The following is a 23841-nucleotide window of genomic DNA, read 5'->3' on the forward strand; positions in this document are numbered from 1 at the left end:
CATAGACCATAGCTAACATAAAAAAGTAGCATAGACTATAGCTAACATAAAAAAGTAGCATAGACCATAGCTAACATAAAAAAGTAGCATAGGCTATAGCTAACATAAAAAAGTAGCATAGACCATAGCTAACATAAAAAAGTACCATAGAGTAAAGCTTACATAAAAAAAGTACCATAGACTATAGCTAACATAAAAAAGTAGCATAGACTATAGCTAACATAAAAAGGTACCATAGAGTAAAGCTTACATAAAAAAGTACAATAGACTGTAGCTTACGTAAAACAAGTACAATAGACTGTAGCTTACGTAAAACAAGTACAATAGACTATAGCTTACGTAAAAAAGTACAATAGACTATAGCTTACGTAAAAAAAGTACCATAGACTATAGCTTACGTAAAACAAGTACAATAGACTATAGCTGACGTAAAAAAGTACAATAGACTATAGCTTACGTAAAACAAGTACAATAGACTATAGCTTACGTAAAAAAGTACCATAGAGTAAAGCTTACATAAAAAAGTACAATAGACTATAGCTTACGTAAAAAAGTACAATAGACAATAGCTTACGTAAAAAAAGTACCATAGCCTATAGCTGACGTAAAAAAGTACAATAGACTATAGCTTACGTAAATAAGTGTCATAGACTTTACATGTAGCTTATATAAAAAAGTACCATAGAGTAAAGCTTACATGAAAAAAGTACAATAGACTATAGCTTACATAAAAAATTACAATAAACTATAGCTTACATGGAAAAAGTACCATAGACTATAGCTTACTTAAAAAAGTACCATAGACTATAGCTGAATTGAAAAAGTGCCATCAGGTTTGTTCGATTGAATAGTTAAACAAACCAAGACCCATATTCATGATCACAGCGTCAAATGTGTTGCATTTTTCAGACGTCTTCTTCTCAAGATCCTTAAAAGGTTACATTGTCTTCGGTGTGGTTTGCTTGAGAAAAAGGCTACTGGATATTTATAAAATAAGCAAAAAATGGCATCGCGCTAAAATCAAACTGATGTAGTTTTTAAGAGATTATACAGATATATGTTTCAACAATAGTCTTTTTGGAACCATGTTTATAAACCTATTGCTAAATTTCGGAGTGAACGAAACACAAAAAGTTACATAGAAATCCGGCGCGTAACTTCCTATACGCAGGTTCGCAAGTGTTTCCAAAATTATGTACGATATGAATTACAATTGTAAAAATGATTTTATTGTAGAATGTCTCAAGTTTGCAATTACTTCATGCGATTTACCCTCTGACCCAATCCAAATGTTTTACAACGCTCGGTACACTGAAATTAATGCACTGTGAGTAAGGGCTGCCTACGATCCCGGAAAAGGCATTGAAACACTAATGACAAAGGGAGACAACTCTATGACTAGTTCCCTGTCTAGACCTCCGACTCACGACCTACGGCACCCAATCGCCAACTCCAAAGTTCCTACCATTACACTAGCAGCAGCTGCTGCTGCTCCTCCACCTCTTCTTCATCACATAATTTATAAAGGTCTCTGAATCCAAAAAAGCAGATGTTCATTGGATATTACTTATTAGATCTATAAATGTTTAAGCATAGAAGTGATGGCGCATTGCAGACAAAGGAATTTGTAGAATTGTAGAGGAAACCCATCCCTTTTCAAGTCAGAAACATGAACAATTACATATCACAACATCTAACACAGACCAACATCACAAATCACAAAACAGAAAACAAATCCCTACTTATATAATATGATGGCTGGTAGTCGAAAGCTAATTACAGTGAGGAATCCATCTTGAAATGGTGAGGTTATCTATCCATGTAAATCAACAGATAAAATATATAAAAGTAGTACGAAATTGCTTCATGTATGTGCAAGCAAGATATGAAAATCTGCGAGAAAAACGGTGTCACTGCACGTTAAAATGGCCACCCCCACTCGACCAGGTAGTAAACAGAGATCAACATGATTGTCACGTTAAACCGCATTGTACGTTCATCTATGATGAAATCTTCGCTGTAAATAACCTACATTGTACTTCTACCAGCCGGCAGAAGGAACTTTCTGTTCCAATTTCCATTGAAACTCTTCAATGTCTAAGGTCAATATTTCACACCTTGGGTTTTCACATTTCCTTCAGTATAATCATTACTTAAATGAGTAGTTGTTCTCAATGTTAGTGGTATTTTGTTCGATATGCCTATTTTATTAACTAACAATATTAAAGGTTGAATCGATTTCTTCCTACTCAACGAATGCATTTGTGATTTATTCTTCTTTAATATGCTTTTTCTTTTCTTTTTCTGAATAGCAGATTTTTATCTTGCCAATTCAGAAACGTTGTTTATCTTATTGTTTAAACCCCAATATCATGAACGTTTAAAAGCTATTTTTCCTTGTTTGGAAACCAATATGAACATCGTTTGTATGTTTTGTATGCCACATGCTTGAAAGGAACTGAAAACATGAGTTTTCTGATAGATTGTATCACAAAGTTACAAAAAGAACTAGTTTCTTATTCGTTTCTATCTCTTAGAATATAACCCCATACATGTATTTAATTCTTTCACCTAATATGTATCAGGTATGAGGCGAGCTTCTATTCTATAACCTTCCTTTGTTAATTCTTTAACCTAATATGTACATTTTTGTATCAGGTATGAGGCGAGCTTCTATTCTATATCCTTCTTTTGTGAATTCTTTAACCTAATATGTACATTTTTGTATTAGGTATGAGGCGATCTTCTATTCTATAACCTGCCTTTGTTAATTCTTTAACCTAATATGAACATTTTTGTATCAGGTATGAGGCGCGCTTCTATTCTATATCCTTCTTTTGTTAATTCTTTAACCTAATATGAACATTTTTGTATCAGGTATGAGGCGCGCTTCTATTCTATATCCTTCTTTTGTTAATTCTTTAACCTAATATGTACATTTTTGTATCAGGTATGAGGCGAGCTTCTATTCTATAACATGCCTTTGTTAATTCTTTCACCTAATATGAATCAGGTATGAGGCGAGCTTCTATTCTATAACCTTTCTTTGTTAATTCTTTTACCTAATATATATCAGGTAAGAGGCGAGCTTCTATTCTATAACCTTCCTTTGTTAGTTCTTTTACCTAATATGTATCAGGTAAGAGGCGAGCTTCTATTCTATAACCTTTCTTTGTTAATTCTTTTACCTAATATGTATCAGGTAAGAGGCGAGCTTCTATTCTATAACCTTCCTTTGTTAATTTTTTCACCTAATATATATCAGGTAAGAGGCGAGCTTCTATTCTATAACCTTCCTTTGTTAGTTCTTTTACCTAATATGTATCAGGTAAGAGGCGAGCTTCTATTCTTTAACCTTCCTTTGTTAATTTTTTCACCTAATATATACCAGGTAAGAGGCGAGCTTCTATTCTATAACCTTTCTTTGTTAATTCTTTTACCTAATATGTATCAGGTAGGAGGCGAGCTTCTATTCTATAACCTTCCTTTGTTAGTTCTTTTACCTAATATGTATCAGGTAAGAGGCGAGCTTCTATTCTTTAACCTTCCTTTGTTAATTTTTTCACCTAATATGTATCAGGTAAGAGGCGAGCTTCTATTCTATAACCTTTCTTTGTTAATTCTTTTACCTAATATGTATCAGGTATGAGGCGAGCTTCTATTCTATAACCTTCCTTTGTTAATAGCATATTTTCTGAATAGGGGAAAAAATGTTTATTTTTCATTCTTGAACAATGCTATTTTTTCATTTTCTTAGCATAATGCGTCATCATCTATTACGTGCACATGATGAGCACAAAGTTGAAAGATATCGTGTCCAATTTATTGTCATTCCAAGTTAGATACAATTATTTTGTTAATCTTTTCATATGTTTAGAATAGTTTGATTGATTTCATTATTGATGTTTTTTTGTTGAAATATTTTGGCCAGCAAACATATTAACTTCTGTTTCGATTTGATCCGGAAGTTTATGATGCGTGTATTTTGAAATAGTCTGAGATAAAACCGTTTGTCTTTATTCTTGTGTATTTCCTTTCGAATCGCTATTTTTCAAAATTGAGTCAAAAGCTTTCGAAAGTTTTTTTGCTGATCTTAAAAAATAATTGTCCTATATTCTTATTTTCCAAATAGGTGTAATCAAATGCATCGTGCATTTAGCTTATTAACATTAGCATTATTTCTTCAAGAAACAATCTTGGAGACCGCTCGCTCCTGAAATAAATATATTTCTTACAAGAATGATATCTTAAATCAGTTAGAGTAAGGGCCATGGATGCCGTAATTAGTGATGCTATGATGTGTCTTCAATACAATAAATTCTAGTGAACATTTGACCTTAAAATAACTTTCTGAAATGTCAGGGAAACGTTTCTGAATTTCAAACACGCTTACTGATTTATTGCTTTTTTTGCCATTCATCTGGGGAAAAACAGTATATACTAAAAGCTAAACTTGCATCTGTGCTGTTTGAGAAACACTTACCGTCATCATGAATATTGATTATGATTTTAAATAGAAATGGACCGTTCCTTATTCGGAAACACTTATTTGCTGATCATTCCCGTTGGGATTATATATATGGCGCGTGCCCTGTACTGGCCTCGAACTCACGGCCTACGGCCTTAATAGCATAACCTAGAGATATCCACAGCTCCAACCACTACATTATCTCACCTTCTTAATAATAATAATAATTATAATTCGAGGTTCTTATATACCGCTGTATCACAATCTAGTTCGTAGGTCGTCTCAAAGCGGTTTACAAATGATTATCCATGGTTATAGGGCCTTTGCAACCAGCCAATATCTTTCTAAGCTCCCAGTGGAGCATACAGCCGGCGCTGCCATTTCGGCGCTCACAGCTGGCATCCAACAATTCTAGCACTGCCCAACTACGTACTCATTTGCAGCTGAGTAGTCTGGAACAAGCGAGTAAAGTATCTTGTTCAAAGATACAACACAGTGCCGTGCCGTGTCTCGAACCCGCAACCCTTCGGTCACGAGCTAGGCGTCCTACCATTAGACTACCGTGCCTCCTTACATATCTACATTGTATACATATATCATTACAAGTCTTATGAAGGCGAGTGCATAAAGACACACACATTATAACAGAGAGAGGATAATAGAAAGAAGTCCCAAATGTTGAAAGGAGGGGTTGTATACCAAATTAATATTGTGCAATGTCCCCTAATACAAGGAACCCTACTACCAATTCACAGGGAGACCCACATTTGCCGCAATACCTTGCGGTTTTATATGTGTAAAGCCGATCAAAGTCACCGTGACTAATTTGTAACGATGTACCAGTTTTTCCCCGGTCTGTTTAAGTATGTGAAGCTGCAGTTTTAAACAATACATCGAAAATATGATAAAAGATTCAAACTTTACCCCGTCATATGTCGGGAAGGTCTCCAAGCTGACCTTCACTTCACGCATATCATTATGGCATTACCCCAAGGTATATTTCTGCAAAATATGAAAATAAAATAAAAACCATCGATGATAGCCACCAGAAGACCAGAGTTGGCAGGTATCCTTTCTGTTGGTGATGTTTCGGTTAATACATATACATTAATCTATCACATCGCTGTGGAAGGGTTCATAGTTGACTAAAAGCCTTTAGTTTAATTCTCAAACCTTGCTCCGTACAAAATGTTCGTGAAACTTTGAGCAGAACGGAGCGGATGTTTTTGCTAAAAGTTAAGGTACCTGAACTTGCTTACCCAATCTTTGGACAGCCTGGGACAAAGTTCATAAATAGACATAACTGTTAAAATATTTATTTTTAGATCAACCGTAGTCACGGTTCGTCGGCTCTCGCATACAACTGGCTTCCCTATTGTACGACGCAAGAGTGTATAAGCCAAAAGAGGCGGTCACCCGAGGTCGCTAAGTATATAGTCCCTGTGCATTAAAAACATGACGTTGATGTCAAATTTGAGTAAATTTTATAACAGCAGGCCTCGGCCTTACTAGTAATAACAAGCACAAAATAATATCCACAACACAAAAACGATACCATTAAATCATTCGCTAGCCTCATCGTGACTACAAAGCATTGTAAATACACATTGTACTTGTCTAAAACTTTATAAATCTACTTTCGAATCAATAATGTTTAATCGGGCTCTTGACCGAAGGATTGCGGGTTCGAGTCACGTCACAGCACCGTGTTGCATCCTTGAACAAGATACAATGTACTTTACTCCGCTTGTTCCAGTCTACTCAGTTGTCAATGAGTACGTGGATGGGCAGTGCTTGAATTGTTGAATGCTAGCTGTGAGCGGCGAAATGGCAGCACCGGCTGTATGCTTTCCAGGGAGTTGAGAAAGATATTGGCTGGTTGCAAAGACCCTATAACCATGGTTAATAATTTGTGAACCGCTTTGAGACGAACATATAAACGTGCAATATTTTTTTAAATTAATAAAAGTAACATAATAAAGTAAAATAAAGATAATTATTAACAAATCCAAATAATTCCGGTTATATTTTTCTAGAATTTTAAATAGGCAGACGCTTAAACATGGGACATGATCATTTTCCGAATATGTACCAGATGTGATAAAGAATGGATGAAACTTGGCACATATTGCATATATTTCACAGAAATTTGAAAAAAAAAATGCAGCAAAGTAGTAATGAAAAAGCAATAAAGCAAAAATATGGCAAAAGTTTCCCTTATTACGTAGCGGCCAATGAACTACAGTAGTGTGAGTTTCAGCCAGGTTTGTAACATACGATATCAGAACTTCAAATCGAGACGGCCATTTAGGTTAGTTACACAGGGCACCAACATTTTATAAACTTTAAAATTACACACGATCAAATTATGATGACGTCCAGGTAAAAGGGACGTTATGGGTCACTCTTGGTCTAATGAAAAGTGAAAGTTCAACTTGAATGTATTTACCAATTTCATCATATTGGTAAATTGGTGCTATCTTTATTGGTGCATAAAGTTTTTTCAATGCGCCTTCAAAGATGCCCTATCATAGCAACAACATTGCGATGCTATGCATAAGTAGAAAAAATATGGAGTTTTTGACCAGTAAACATGCAGAAATGAAAACATCTGCATGTGACAAAAAAAATCATTCCTTTCTGCAAATGAACACTGGTATGACAATTTTTAAGCATGTCAAATATCTATTTGTTTGGTGCATGCGCAGACTTTCAAAAATTGAAGAGTGTTTAGTTAATTTGCTTCAAAATTGTCATTTTTCAACCAAATAGCGCACAACAGACGATATTCACACATTTTATTATGAAAATGCGGATTCATGTTTCTCTTTGTAATGCCACATCTCCTAAACCAGTTGTCGAACAAATCTGAAATTTCAAATTTGCGTACTTTTATCTATTCCAGATTATGAATTTAACTAATATTTCTAAATCCCCGTTGAGGCCGGAAATGACCCTTAACGCCCCCTGTCAGCGCTCCAATGCCACCGGGTGCATCTTTAGAGTGCAATTAATACATTGTGAAATATTGTTAGCGATGTTTTTTCATATCTTGCAACCAAAATGCCTAATGGCTATAGGAAAGTACAATTCCGATATGATTCATTTTAACATCCTTGTCGAACTTATTTAAGCACATTTCTATGTATGTATCATCATCCTCGAATTTCCAGGTGTTATAAGGATAAAATGTTTCACTTTCCACACAAACAATGTGTGTTTTAAACGTGTCGCAACGTTTCAAGACCGACTTGATGACAACCTTGAACATCAAAGCATTTTCTGGATACGTATTTAATGGAGGAACTGCGGGTTTTAAAATGACTGCAAAAACAATTAAGATCATTTATGTCATTCGGTCATATTTGACTGTCGGTTTTACGAACCATAGCGACGGGTATATATTAGAGCTAACGTTAACGCACTGCTGAGGCAGGACCGGTCGATCACAACCTTTGTCGATCTTCCCAACCAACAGTCAGAGAAGTTATTGGCGACATATCTGTGTTAGGGATCAACACTATATATAAAATGGGAAGTCAGCAATAACAACGTGCTGCTAACAGTTATTGCAAGATGTTATTGTGACAATTCTGAAGAGAGGGATGACTGTTTCACTTGAACCCGTTACATGGAATATACTGACAACGAAAATGAAATTCCTATATTTTATAATGGTGTTAATTTCGGTAGACGCCTCAGCTATAAATAAACGTAACAAATTTACCAGAGTACAGCGTGTAGCCCAACAGGACCTCAGTTTGTATAAACTCAATTCAAATACCGGAATGCGAAGTTCCTTTGAATGTGCAATTCAGTGCGAAAAAGAAGGTTGCCTCTCGTTTTCATATACAAATCTCGAAAAAAGGTGCGTCACTTACTCCGAAACGCTTGACGAGGATCAGAACGCTGATGTGTCCGTGTCAACTAAATATTTCTCAAAGGGTAAGTGTCTTGATCTTTTACTCATACAAATATTAAGGATAACCTTCGAACGAGCTACTATCAGATACCCTAAAGGTTTCGGTAAAGCACGGGCTTGCTGTGTGTTATTTATGTCGTAATCGCCGACCTATGTAGAATCGGGGGTGGGGGTTGTTCCATATCTTCTGCTTACGAGACACGAAGATACCAAAACTGATCTGCTGCCACAATTGCAATACTTGGAATCTATATCTTATCTTATCTGTATCGTATCTTATCTTATCTGTATCTTATCTTATCTTATATGTATCTTATCTTATCTTATCTTATCTTTATCTTATCTTTATCTTATCTTATGATATCTGTATCTTATCTTATCTGTATCTTATCTTATCTTATCTGTATCTTATCCTATACTATCCTTCCCTTTAGTTTTCGGTGGTGTCTTCCTAACCAACTTAATATAACTCCAGCTGCTGCCACAATTGCAATACTTGGAATCTATATATTATCTTATCTGTATCTTATCTTATCTTATATGTATCTTATCTTATCTTTATCTTATCGTATAATATCCTTCCCTTTTGTTTTCGGTGGTGTCTCCCTAACCAACTTAATATAACCCCAGCTGCTGCCACAATTGCAATACTTGGAATCTATATCTTATCTTATATGTATCTGATCTTATCTTATATGTATCTTATCTTATATGTATCTTATCTTATACGTATCTTATCTTATATGTATCTTATCTTATATGTATCTTATCTTATCTTATCTTATCTTATCTTATCTTATCCTTCCCTTTAGTTTTCGGTGGTGTCTCCCTAACCAACTTAATATAACCCCAGCTGCTGTTACAAGGAAGTTAGACCCAAACAAACTAGCTGTTGTGAGGAATTCTTGAACAGGTTTGTCCAACAGACTAGTTAGCTAGGGTATCCTTTCTAAACGGTCCTATGGTCATCATGATGACCGCATTTTCAAAGAATGAGGTATCAATGTTTACTATATACTAAGTTTTTTCCCTGGTGACTAAGACATATTTGGGACTCGTTAATAGGTTTGTTTGAAGACATCAAAGATGATAACTAATTGTTTGGAGGAAACGTTACACTTTCTGAACACATTTATCCGCAGATGTTTTTGTTGGTACCGTCTAAGTTACTGATGGTAACTGGTGAGGTACCTTCTAAGTAACTGATGGTAACAGGTGAGATACCTTCTAAGTAACTGAAGGTATCTGTTGAGGTACCTTCTAAGTAACTGGTGGTAACTGGTGAGGTACCTTCTAAGTAATTGATGGTAACTGTTGAGATACCTTCTAAGTAACTGATGGTAACTTGTGAGGTACCTTCTAAGTAACTGGTGGTAACTGGTGAGGTACCTTCTAAGTAATTGATGGTAACTGTTGAGATACCTTCTAAGTAACTGATGGTAACAGGTGAGATACCTTCTAAGTAACTGAAGGTAACTGGTGAGGTACCTTCTAAGTAACTGAAGGTAACTGTTGAGGTACCTTCTAAGTAACTAATGGTAACTGGTGAGGTACTTTCTAAGTAATTGATGGTAACTGGTGAGGTTTGAATTGTTTTAAATGTAGTTTGATGGATAAGAAGATAAGGAGCATTTGGTTCACCTTTCTTTCATCACGGATCTTTGCGTAGTAAACCTCTCCTCATCTTTCACTCGTTTCGCATTCTTGGTGTAGAAATTTGTTCTTTCTTTCTTTCATAATCATTCATTGTATATGGCGTTGATATTTACTGAAACGTATGCACGTATTATATGGATAGATAAGACACGGTTTCCTATTGTAAGTTATAAGCAAACATAGTACGAATAAGGATCAACATTGGTCTGTCAACTAAGTTTTATATTTTTTATCTTCTACGTCCCTCCTCCCTGAAGTTTTCTCATACCAATCATTTCAATACACACTAACTAAGTCTATCGACAATTAAAGAACAAATCAATTTAAAAGCCAAACAAGACGTTTCACCTAAAGTTTTAAATTGTTTTGGAACGGTCTTTCCAGAGTTTCTGGGACAGCTCTGCAAAATGAGCTTAAATATTGTCAATGACTTAATCACCGTTTGTATTTGTAGTTCATGTTTTGTGAACAATCATAAATATGTAAAGTTGAATGAAAAGTCAAGGTCGACGCAGGTTTCTTGTTTACCATTTTATTCCCACAATATGTGGAACATAATCAAAAACCACTACAAAGACACAATACAATTGATTACATAATGAAACACAGCGCTCACATATATAATTCCTAACATGTACACTCGGTGCATACATATTTGATCCGTTCACACACAATAGGTTATTCAAAAATAGGAATAACTTTACAATGACTGACTTCATCATAATCAATAGTTGAAATTACTTACACAAATTACTTATACATAATTATATTGAATACAATTATCCTCATCAATTATCGCTTGTTTACATTATCACATACAATATTAAAATAACTACCCCAACTATGGGTCGGGGGTTTACACGAATGGAGATCTGTATCCGCGCGTTCTCAATCGAAAACTATCATCTCTGTAAAAGAGACATGTAAATCACAATTTACATCATGTTGATAAAAACATATATACATTACTTTAAAAATAGCTATCTATGTATCGATTAATTATACATGTACGTAAGATAAAGATTCTATTAATTTTATAAAAAGTACAATTTCACAATATAATTAATGCTACTTTATCAAAAATCTCATTAATATAATAATTTAACATAAACCAATTACAGAAGAAGACTTTGTCACATCTATATGTGTACATACCAGATCTGGAGAAAGACTTTAAGACTCAAACCTCTGGATATAAATTACATCCACCCTTTAGCTCTGTCTATGAATGAATACTAAAAACCGCGCCAACACATGTAACAAAGACAACTGGACTGACCACTAACGAAAACGAGGTAACACCTATATTTAGAACAATTACCTTATATGGACGTAACAAGGTAAGACAAGTGACATGTGACAACATACTCACGTGTACAAAAACAACACAGGTAAACGGCACAGTGATCGTACACAGCACATGTATACACGAACAGGACGATATTCGCAGCGCAACAATTAATTTAATTTAAAAACATTTTATCACAGCCTTTATTTAAACACCAGTATATTCACATTGTTACAAATAGAAATTTAAAATTTATTTTAACCGTTTTAATTTTCCATTTCCATCCGTCGGCTGTAATAGCCTATTAAAGATGGCGCTTCATATTTGTATACGATATCGACTCAGGATAATTGACATGGCTAAAGGGAACTGGATCAGATCATCGATAAGAAAATGAACAAATACTTCCTGTACAATACATAGAGGGTGTTAAATTTTAATGAATAAAAAAGGTAAATAAATTATTAATATTGAAAAAGGAGTTACAATAAATATTTAATTATCAAGGAAGGCACTTTGACATTTTCTAGAAATGTCTATTAATTATTAAGAGACATTTTATGAAAAATAAATAAGCACTGTGATGAGAACGAAAGGTGAAAAGAACAGTTCAACAAAGATGAGGAATGTGACTTCACATATTTAAGTTTACACGTTGTCAGGGGAACGCTAAAGTGTTAAAAAAAATATTACTGAGGATATCAATATAATGCAGATTACAATGTATGCATGTATATGCGTGTGTGTATGTGTATCTATATACGGCTCTGTAGGCATCTGACTGTATATCATCACTATCCCTACTCCACTACTGGGTCGCGGGTTCGAGGCTTACGTGGGGTACTCCGGCAACTTTCCTCCACAACCAAAAACTGGCACGTCCTTAAATGACCATGGCTTTTAATACGAAGTAAAACAAAAACATACCAAACACATATAGAAACAAAAAAAGACGAAGAAGCTAATTTTATTACTCGTGCCCTATTCGGCAATATTATTAGTGACAGGTTTGTGTTTTTTTTCTATTCTAAAGTAACAATATATAAATGCATACTTTTTAGAATAATTAGAAAAAAAGTCTTTCTTTTTCGATGATTTATGATAATTCTAGTAAAAAATGAATACGTATACGTTTAGACCAGTTTGCAGAACGATTCAATTCAAACTCCTTTATATGGCTATCATTGTCGTTTACCACTAACGTGATAAATTATTATTAATCATGATTACAAGCGAAATATATTCTCTCCCCCATTCTGATACCATGCAGCCTTCGAATTATTCACATTTTCCCGGTTTCTAAAGCTTTGGTTTCTAATATACCTTTATATAAAAAGTTACTAGGAATACAATTCTCATTATTTTGAATATCTTCTGTTGTTACAGACCTTGATAAAGATATTCCCCTATATTTTCGATATATTTAAGTGTCTGTGTCGTCAATAGAGGAAACGATATTCCTGGAACAGCCTAGCGTCACCTCAAACATGCTTCTAACGGTTATCTCATGCTAGTTGAGGCGAGAGGAGAAAATTCAAAATGGCACTGATCCAATTGTGTCCATAGCCTCATGAACACAATTTCTTATGGTAATGCTTAAAGAAAACCTTGCAGAGGCAATGCAAATATAAATCAGAAGGGGTCACATAGTGAAAAATATCCAAACGACATTTCCCCTGAAACTTACCGTTGACGTACTTAATCCTGTATGCTATCAGTAATATTTAGTTTACTTCCATTGAAGCCATCATGACGACAAAAATGTTGACACATGTCAAAGATTTGACGACCTGCTAAATATATTCCAATTTTCTAGGACCCAACATCTGCAAAGGCGTCCCACAAGGCTCTCCCTCAGGTGAATACCAGATAAAGTATAAAGACGGAAGCAGCATGAATTTGTTCTGTGACATGGACGCTGCAGAAGGGCCCTGGGCTGTAAGTATAACGACACATTGAGCTGTTGGCACTTTGGAGTTTGAATGAATACATACAAAATATAAGGTCATCATGCCATTTCATCATATATGTAAGCTCAATTTTCCAGCAGATATCGCATTTCGTAAGTAAATTAAACCTTTATGCGACTAGAGGTAACAATGAATTATATTTCTGTAAAATGTAGATGAAACTTCTACTAGGAGTTAGTAGAATATGGATCAGAGTAGAACTTTGCCGAATTGTCATCCTATTGTGGCACCTAAGGTAGTCAAAATGACATTTTATCTCAGCTCTCATCAAATAATTAGTAAAAATCGGCAGTTACACTGTTCAAATACAATGGTGAATAAAGTGCATTTGCTGGATTATGTACAAATCAACAGGGAATATGTTTGTACAGAACGAAGAAAGTATGCTGTACCTCAAAGTTAAAAGAGCATACAAGAGGATTCACAGAAATTTTGTTTAATAATTACTTTTTGTTCATGACGTTATGTTAATTGTCATGAATATGTACATATTTATCCGCCGATCAAAATACAGTAAAATGGCTTCCTTTATCACGCTAAAATGAACTCGCGTTTCAGAACCTATGGCGAACATTTTGAACACATATTTTTGTTGAAGCACTCCCTTGTCAGGTTCTAAAATATAGATTCTATCTTGGGGTTATCGGGTGCACCTATGTGTAATTGAGTTGTTCCACATGAGAAACGTTTATCTTGCACAAAGGAGGGAGAAGAAATAATAATATATATTGCAATTAAGATTCCATTAAGTCATGGGCAATAGATATATTCTATGCGTCCCGTACAACCACATATACGTCCCTGCTAACGCCCCTCAAAAATCATTATTACCCCACGGTAAACCATATCTTTGTTAAACACTGCTGTCGTTTCTGTAAAACATCTTAAGTCGCTTTTGTAAAACTCTACCGACGTCTCTGTGATACAGCAGGCGTCTCAATAAAACAAACACTGCTGACATATCGGTGAAGCTCTCCTGGCGTCTCTTTAAAAGAAACTTCAGACATCTTTGTAAAACACAGCAGGCGTCTCTGTGAAACAAAAACTTCAGACATGTTTGTAAAACAATGCAGACGTCTCTGTAAAAAAAGCTTCAGCTGTTGATATAGAACACTTCATACGTTCCCGTAAATAAAAAGTAACTTTTGTAAAAGCTATCTCATGAACCAATAACCTCGCTCATTTTGTGTTTTAGTTTTATAATCATTGCCTATTTTAACAGTGTTTTTTCTTGTCATGATATTTACCAGGTGATACATAGTCGAACACATGGAAATGTCGATTTCTATCGCAACTGGGTAGAATACAAGAACGGATTTGGAAATCTAAATGGAGACTTCTGGATCGGTAAGACCTAATATGGAAATAGAAAATAAATGTCCCCGTCATTATTATATGATTATGATTTAATTAGGTAATGACCCTTTAGATTTCATGGGCAGGTTTTCAGTTTCAGGTTTCTTCAAGAACATTTCTTTCTTTTTCCTCATTAAATACCATCAACAAATGTTTCCATGGTTACGGTGATGAAGCATGTAAATGTATGTAATATTATGTGTATTTTTAAATACGCGTTGACATGTGTAATTACTGTATACGTGTTTACCATCTATGATTAAATTACTCGTGATATTGTTTGCCATCTATTTAATTTACACATGCTTAACTGGATTTGTCATCTAATACCCGAAATATAATGGAAACCTATTCCTTACATTTACGGTATTTTTCTGAGAATGGTTCACATTTATTGATACAATAATTTGATCGGCGGATTACATTTTCATTTTAAAAATCTGTGTATGATTGATCTGTTAAATTCAAGTTCTTGAGTGAAAGTCATTGCAGACTTTATAAAAATACAGTAGTAGTATATGCACATTTATAAAAATGATGAATGGTTATAGAGTGATATATGATGTATATGTATATGTAGTAAAGAATGAATTTCTCTCCTTATTCCCTTGTCTGTGCCGAAGGAAATGACATTATTCAGACACTAACGACTACCCCGAGCATCCTACGTGTAGAACTGGAGACCTGGAAAGGAGTAAGGGGATATGCCCAGTATTCGAATTTTAAGGTGGCCAACGAAGCTCAGAATTACAGAATTTTCGTACAGGGATTCTCCGGAAACGTTTCCCGTAAGTCGATTTCTGACTGTATTGAATATAGAGGTTTGACGGTAAAGGTCTGTAAAATCCTTGAAAATCCAATATTCAGAAACGTTTTTCGTATCTTGATCTTTACTTTACAGCCAAATATCAAAATTTTAAAATGCCTTGGATTGTATTTTTGCTTTTTTATTTTTATTTAGATTTTGATAAGAAATTCAAAATCCTAAAACCATTTAAAGAGTTCTAAATGACTTCTGATGTTACCAAGAACTCAGAGAGTCTGCCTTTGTGTATTTTACAGGAGATCCGACTGGAAAAAACGTAAAAAGAATCACTTTTTATTCTTCCATAAAGCTGGCTAATTGGTTTAGTGGTTAACATGAGATTCTATAAAAATATTTCAAATATTGTAGATAATTCATGAGGACCGTTTCGAAAGATTGAGTTCATATTTCTGATTTCCCAAAGGAGGGTCGAAGCACTTTGTTATAGTTAATTGTTATGGTATTACTAATCTGCTGTGTGTTGTTTAAAAATACATTTTCTTCAAAACAATTGTTCCGTGATTCTGTGTGTGTATCTAGTGTTAATAACAATTTACAACTAATAACACGGAACACATATTAATTATCCTCATGTTGTGATGTTCTATGTATTAACGTGCTGTCAGTGTCAAACAAGTAATAATTATGTCAATATTTAGGTTTTGAGTTTTCTTTGTTAAAATCGGTGGAAACATTGAATATTGTTAGGTCTATACATGGTTCAAAATATTGAAAAAAATATTAACTTTAAATATTGGTTCCCTGGTGAATTCTGTTACCCACATTTTACCACAGGTGATGGCATGGATTATGGTAATGGTTTCGGATTCACTACGTACGACAAAGATAACGACGGACGTGATCCTACTTCAAAAGACTGTGCCGAAGAGCGCCATGGTGCTTGGTGGCACGATCGATGTACTCTCACCAATCTGAACGGTGTTTATCATCAAGAGGACGGATATGACTGGGAGGCCATGAGCTGGATTGAATTCCCTGATCCGGATCGTTATTTTACCCCTTTGAGAAAGGCAAAGATGATGATTCGATGGATAAAATGAATTAGGAATTTGGAAGTAAGCTTTCATAGAAAACGTTATCTTCCATTCATAAAGCAACATACACTTATTGTTGGTAAGGGTATAAGGTGTTAAAACGCGGTTTGCAAAATAAGTATAACTATTTTTTCATTTAGATAAACAATCTAAAGAATATCTATCCTTGAAGAGATTAAAAAGCTAAAGACGTCTTTTTGAGTGGTTTCCGTTTTCATTTCAAAATATTTATTAAATCAAATGATTCAATGGGAATTGGGCAACAGGCTATGCCTATACAAGCCCTCTCCCTTGGGTTACATACATTTCAAACAATAACATAATTATAATTTGGACATTAATATATTAGCACTGGCTTGGAACATTAAATGTTTTTCGTCTTAAAATATGTTTTCGTCCGTAATGTATATAACAGTCACATTGTTTCTATCAATTCGCTTAAACTCTTGTTTTCAAAACGATTTTTAACTATAATTAGCCCCCGGTTAAAATTCGTATGCCACCATAATGACGAAATGTACTAAACTGACCAAGTAACTTCAAAAGGCTCCATATTGTTACACTTATGTACTTTGTGTGTGGTGGTTTATATTCTGGGAATGATTCATTTTAACATTTGTTGACCCAGAAAGTCATAATTATGAATCATAGCACTAGCCTACTGAACCCCTGCACCGATTAAATATTAAATATAAAGATTTTGCAATTAATCTTTTTTCTTCCGAATCCATAATTATATTGTGTTTTTTTTAATACAAACGATGAATTAAGTAATATATTTTCAATTATGCTATATTATCTAAAAAAATTTTTTTAAATATCATGCCAGTGTGTTTTATGTTGTAAAATACGTAAGTGGTCAATTGTCCGAGTATTATGTATCAATCATCGATATTTCAATTTAAAAAATAAAGTTATCAAAGTAATCAAAGACAGCGTCTTTTGTTGTATGCCGAACATACTTTATCGAAACTCAAGAGGTTACCTTCACTTATGTACACTGCATCATGACAAAACTGAAGGCACGAAGGTAGTGCTTTGACTTGTTTAAGGCATAAAATAACTTACCTATCGTTAGGCATAAACCTGTCTTTCAACGATTTCAGAGAAGCGGCACCCCACTTCAAAGCCAGTTAAATTTACCGTTATTTCACCGCGCGATTCTTTTCATGTACTTCAAAAGATAAATCAAGTTTGAATGAGTCAACTCTTACATAGCCTTCAATTTTGTCATGACAGTTTCCAGAAATGCGCAGAATGTAAGAGTTCGTAATCTCGGAGATTTCGAGGATGGCCGGAAATGAAGCTTACTAGTAACAGTCACCAATTTGTAGAACCGCTGTTTATACTTGACCGTGAACCCAGTTTAGAGAGAACATTTCAAGATGGTGGCCACACAGAGTCAATACACAAAGTATGAAATGTATCAATCGGCGATTGTAACACAATCTAAAATATGTAGCGTGTAACTTACAAAGATAAGTAACTCGTGTATATCAGGATCGATATTCTATCTGTTGAGTATACAGTATTTATGCCAAACACTTGTCAATACTTCCCTTGTACTTATTTGGAAAACACGAACAAGCGGTTTGTTGGCGAGTTAATTAAGCATTGAACTGTTTTTGTATGGTATTTATGATCTATTTGAATAACACAGCTTTGCAAGCAAACAACATAATGCGCGCTATCAAAAAGATAATAAATACAATACAAAAACAGTTCAATACTTATATTTACTGCCTCTCTGCCTCTTATGTTATTTTTTAACTTACAAGTTATATTTAAAATTTAAGATTCCCGCCTTATCGACAGTCAGATTCACTGTCAGTGCCACCGAGATTAGCAACACGTAATTTAAGACAATTCAAATGCGATATATGGAAATGTCTGTGTTGATTTTTCCATCGCCATATATAATACAGAGTTAAATAACTATAACTGTATATACTTAATATATGTGCATACTAAATGACTATATATAAACTGTAGTTGTATTTATACAATATTTTGATAAAAGGTGATTAAATGTCCATGTGAAGGAAGTAAATATAGAAAAAATAAAATTAACGACCGACCAAATATCTAGCTGCTTTCACCCTTCACATGGCTCTTCAGGTTTATTCAAAAGAACAACGTCGTGACGTCACAATTACATGTCATCACACTACAATAGTAACGTGACGTCACGAAGTACACAAGATTGGTGGAAAGTTTGGCGTAAAATTTTGTTGTGGCCTGTTGAGACTCAGTTTTAATATTTTTATCAGTTGGTCTTCTTTCGTTTCTCTTAAAATAGTGTCTGATGAAAATAGTTGATACAAAGGTAATACATTAAATTTATCTCCAGCACATTCATGAATATGTTTGTAAACATGAAGATTTCGTAAAGAATCAGTTCTAGTTTGTTGTCTATGTACAGTCATACGTGTTCTGAGTTCATTACCGGTTTGACCGATACAAAAATCACCATATTATTATTGTCTAGTATACAATATTTTGTATATACTGTGTAGTTGTATATTTACCCTTTTTCATCAACGCATATCACGCATGTCTAAGCCAAAGTACTACTAATGTACCTGAGTTTTTTTTCAATGAAAGAGAAGTCTTTCTTTTAAGATTCTATAAAACGGATTAAAAACTCTTTAGAATGTTGACATTTCTACCACTATTATGATTTTTAATCACCCATTGAGAAACCCCAGCGGGGACTATTAATTTCGGTTTCAGTCCCAGATTTTGACATCTGTTGCCGACCACTGTTAAGGGCTTTCGTGTGTTTGCTTCTGTCGCTAATTACAAGCTCTTGGATAACTCAGATATCGATTTAGATATTTTATGTTTGACCAACGACTATATTGGTAAATTTCTTTTTAAACCAATAGAAACGTTGTACTAAGATGTTCAGGTAGAAAAACTCAATAACGTCCCTTTTTCGTTATCATTTCACGCCAAGGCTCGCGCTTGTGGTCGCCGCTGGCTCCAATGGCGAAAGTAAAACATGATTTGAAACTACTCTTGGCGAAAATGTCGACAATAGATTTATTTTTAGTGATAACTGTTTCTAGAGCAATTGTTACTGGTATTGTATTGTTTATTATTTTTAAGCCTTGCGGCTCATAGGCATATTATTACAACATTTATACAGACATTTATACAGGTAAATTAAGCCCCACGACATCACTGTGTACTACGATGTCACGGCTGGATGCATTTTCTATGAATGGTAAGGTCAGGTATTGGAACTCTTTTGTGTTTTGACAAAATGGTCACCTGTCAACACAACGACTCCGTGTGATATTAATATCGCCAATTATCAAATTATGGCTACATTGTCTAGTTCCGAGGGGTGCTCTGTGGAGAACAATAGGGTAAGTTAGGGTCGGGAAAAGGGTTGTTTTAACTGGATTAGAGTAGATAAATCTCGTGAGGTGATGCGCGGCAATAGCGAGACACGGGTGTGTTTTTACATGGGACGCAGCCGAGATATTTTTAACGAATTTCTTTTGTATTTGCCAGAGCAGTTCAAATGGCATATATAACTTGAATTGTGTCAATCTTGCACTCTGATCGAGACGACAATTTTCCGATAATTATATATCAAGTTCAAGTGTTTTATTCGAACTTTAGGCCATTGGCAATACAATATATATTATACACAAATTATGGACAATGTACAGAGAATGAAGACAATCATATTCGATTATAATATCCTTAATTTGTTTGCCTCATAGATGAATTTTCCTAGTATACACAATTCTTTAATATTATAGACACTCAATAACTGAACGGCTTTAAACACAAATGTTTTTTTCCAATAATAGCTTTTGATAAAATGTGATCTGAGATTTTGGAATTTAGAACAGACTAATAAAAAATGAAATTCGTCCTCTACTTCAGAGGGGGAGTTACACTGTTTACAATATCTACGTTCTCTAGGTATATTACTATACCTTCCAACTTCTACAGCCAAAGAATGTGTTGATGTACGGATTCGAGTTAAACAATTGCGATATTTCATTGGTATATATTTTGTGAAGTAAAATTGTAATGATTCTCCAAAATCAATGATATTTTGTGTCGCCGTGTTATATTTTTTCTTGTATGTGAATATATTGACATTTTTACCAACAAATGATTTTTACTGGGCATTTTCAACTGATGATATGGAGATAAATAACCACCAATACAATACAAGTACAAACTAGTGATAGGGATGGGAAATTCCTGAATTATCAGCCTTTTGTTTTGGGGAAAATGATTTGCTCCAAGATGCATTTGTTCTGTGATGTCATTTTTTTTCATTTCAGTAGATGATATATCTCTTCCTGGCACTTTGGCCTGTTTGAATGTGGAAGGCCTTGGAATTTGGATTCAGAAGGCCATGGAATGTCACAGAAATTTAAAAAAAATGAAATGATTTGCAGGGTTATGTATTTTGTGTTTTATGGTCATAAAGCATTTTCTTCAAGCAAATCAACCACATGCTTTCTTATTATAACAATGTGTTGGCATGGTTACCTAAACAGCGTGTTTGCATATACACCTGGTCATTGTTAGACCATTTGGATTGACAGATGGAAATATCATACAGGAGATGGGGTGACTTTCATGTCATTTTGACATATTTCTAGTTCTGTATTAATTCATTCATTAAAGAAGCAATAGATACGGCATGATTTTAATTAACTCTTTTTTACTTTGTATATATATATATATATATATATATATAAATGTAGTAGTTTCAGTCATAATGTAAACTCCCAAAGTTTGACTGGCTCTTAAACTATGAAAACAACTTTTGGTCTGAAAAGGAATTGAACATCGCTCTGAAGACCAGGACAAAGTTATACTCTTAGCACTTTCATCTCAACGTTTAACTATGGGGAGCTTGAAACGACCAAATTTCTCTCACAACATACGTGTCCAGAAAGTTCATTCCTAAACTCTTAAAAAAAGTAAAAAATAACACTTTTGTTCTTAACAATAATTTACTTGTTATTAGTCCATCTTTGTATTTGTTCATGCAGATATGAATAAGCATATGGATAAGAAAACAAACTATGAACTTATTTTGTCCTCCCAAAACATATATAAATCTCCTTAATGACTGTGTATGTAAACATTACGACGCAGGATTGGAGCTAATGAACTTTGTGAGACCAGACAGAGTGGTATGAAGCAATCTTTTGACGTGCTCCATCACACTGTTAGGCTGTTGGTCTTCTAGAGGTTCATCGCTGGTAGGTATGACAAAGCCGATGAGTGTACACTGTTCATTAAGAAGCTGATTTGGGTCATTTGAACAATGTTTCGCAATAGCAAAGTCATTAGCGGAATCAAAATATGTTTCATTTCTAGGTATTATTGATAACTTCTTAGCCACAATGCCTAAATAGACATCATCTAGACCCATATATTTAACATACGGAAAAGCAAAGTAAAACTTTCGAACTACATCAAATGTGGCTACAAATGCACCCCCGCTGAGGTAAGGAGGGAAGCGGTTATAAGGATACTGCTGATACGTCAAGTGCCACTTTTCGTTGCTCCTGTAGGGAGGCGCGTGAACCACCAGCCTCCCGAGGAACAGGTCTTTTTTCCTCCTCAAGCTTCTAAGATAACCAGCCAACTCGCGCTCCTTCACGTAATAGTCATCGTCCATGAAGAACACCATGTCCGCCGCAGGACAAAATTTCACTGCCCAGTTAAACGACATTATGGTTTTATAAGTATTGTTCAGATAGGCGTCTCGAAAGTCTTCTTGTATAATATCTTTGAACTTCTTACTTTCTAATTCCACAAGGCTCTGGTTTACTTTTGGGTAGCCAAGCGTAAATACTCTCTTGATATGAGAATCACCTATTTTTCTCCACACAGAACGGATTGCCTGACGCAATTTGAAATTACCAACAAAAGATTTTACCATAATGAGGATATTCTTATTGCCGTTTGGATCTACTGGGAATTTACAGTTTGGCGGTCTATTCATAAAGTGGAATGGATGTGGATTTATCGGTTCGTAAGGTATAGGTTTGTTATGAGAAACAGCTGCAGATACGTATTTTAAAAGATCAATGTGCAATGGGTAAGAGAAGTTCAATCCATAGTAAAGATACCGACTTGTTTGGTTGTACTTGGAGTAAAACTGTACTTCCTCTTTGTAGTCTATCAACTTTTGACGATTTTTTCCAGACAGAGGACAATTCTTCTTCAGCAGTTCAAAAGCAACATCAGAACATTCCCATACCAAAGCGTTTTTATTTTTGGGATCAAAGCGGTCGTCGTTCATGTGACGGATGGACAATTTGTTTGCCACGATACCAACATAAACATCATCAAGGTTGAGATGTGCAACGTACGGAAACGCCATACTCAATCGCTGAGCTACGTCATACGAGACCGCATAAGCTCCCCCGCGGACGTACGACGGAACATTATCGGACAAGTACCACTCAAACGGGAAGAATAGTCTTTTGCTCTCGTCTCTGTAAGGCGGAACGTACGACACTACTTTACCAATGTAAACATTGCGGCTCTTGGTTTCCATGACAAACCGCAAGTAAGCCGCAATTTTGTTATACTCGACGTAAAAATTGTCATTAAGAAATAGAAGAAGATCTGCCATCGGGCAATACTTGACCGCCCAGTTATAGGACATCACGATTTTTAGAGTGTCGTTCAGCTGGTCATCAAATGTTTCCTGCAAGATGTCGTTATACAATCTGCTCTCTTGTTCTATCCGCCATTTTGGTCCAGTCACTCTGCCAAGTGTGAACACACGTTTAACAGTTGGAACTGCCACTTGTCTCCATATGGCCCGCACAGCTATTCTCTGTTCTATGTTCATAGCTGGGGACTTGATGAACACGAGAATATTTTTGGTATTTCCATTGGGGAACTTACAATCGGGCGGTCGATTTAGATATTCATATATGTGTAAGTTTATCGGAATGTATGGTATCGGCTTGCCGTACATACTTTTCTGATTTATTGCTTCAGAAATATTAACATTCAAAGGGTAGGAAAAATTTTCTTTTTGAGTTGAATGCTGTAAAGGTTGATTGGAAACAGAATCGTTTGGTTCATTTTTCACGGTTTCATCCTCTTCCCCTTCCTTGGCGTTCGCAATCTCCTCCGTGTGGACGACTTCCTCGCGAGGGTGAACCTTGACAAGCTCGTACCTAGAAGACACTAGAGACACTTCTATGACGATCATTACTCCCCCTAACAGAAGTAGCAGTGATACAAGGCAGGTCAGCCTCCATCGTCCACATTGTACATATCTATTTTTAAACCAGCTGTAGATGTTAAAAGG

At 35.0% G+C, this 23841-nt stretch overlaps 2 protein-coding genes across 2 annotated transcripts; one reads left to right on the forward strand and one right to left on the reverse strand.

Moving 5' to 3' along the window:
* Window positions 1–8017: 8017 nt before the first annotated feature.
* LOC110454345 (fibrinogen-like protein A) lies at window positions 8018–16619 on the forward strand. Its single transcript, XM_021503803.1, has 4 exons — window positions 8018–8413; window positions 13151–13272; window positions 14555–14656; window positions 16170–16619. Exons 1-4 carry the CDS (start codon window positions 8074–8076, stop codon window positions 16524–16526), a joined length of 921 nt encoding a protein of 306 aa, XP_021359478.1. The 5' UTR covers window positions 8018–8073; the 3' UTR covers window positions 16527–16619.
* Window positions 16620–21536: 4917 nt separating this feature from the next.
* Window positions 21537–23532, reverse strand: LOC110454367. The gene has a single exon (XM_021503835.1). The coding sequence runs from the start codon at window positions 23500–23502 to the stop codon at window positions 21649–21651; it is 1854 nt and encodes a 617-aa protein (XP_021359510.1). The 5' UTR covers window positions 23503–23532; the 3' UTR covers window positions 21537–21648.
* Between the last annotated feature and the right edge of the window lie 309 nt (window positions 23533–23841).

This window comes from Mizuhopecten yessoensis, unplaced genomic scaffold, assembly GCF_002113885.1.
Source record: "Mizuhopecten yessoensis strain PY_sf001 unplaced genomic scaffold, ASM211388v2 scaffold7781, whole genome shotgun sequence".
In the NCBI taxonomy this organism is placed as follows: domain Eukaryota; kingdom Metazoa; phylum Mollusca; class Bivalvia; order Pectinida; family Pectinidae; genus Mizuhopecten; species Mizuhopecten yessoensis.

Excerpts from the sequence above, each read along its gene's own strand:
- LOC110454367 (XM_021503835.1), bottom strand. The coding sequence starts at position 23,502 with ATGTACGGCAAGCCGATACCATACATTCCGATAAACTTACACATATAT.
- LOC110454345 (XM_021503803.1), top strand. The coding sequence starts at position 8,074 with ATGACTGTTTCACTTGAACCCGTTACATGGAATATACTGACAACGAAA. Across the intron at positions 8,414-13,150 it reads AACTAAATATTTCTCAAAGG|GACCCAACATCTGCAAAGGC; the intron begins GTAAGTGTCTTG and ends CCAATTTTCTAG. Across the intron at positions 14,657-16,169 it reads GAGACTTCTGGATCGGTAAG|TTAGGTCTATACATGGTTCA; the intron begins ACCTAATATGGA and ends CATTGAATATTG.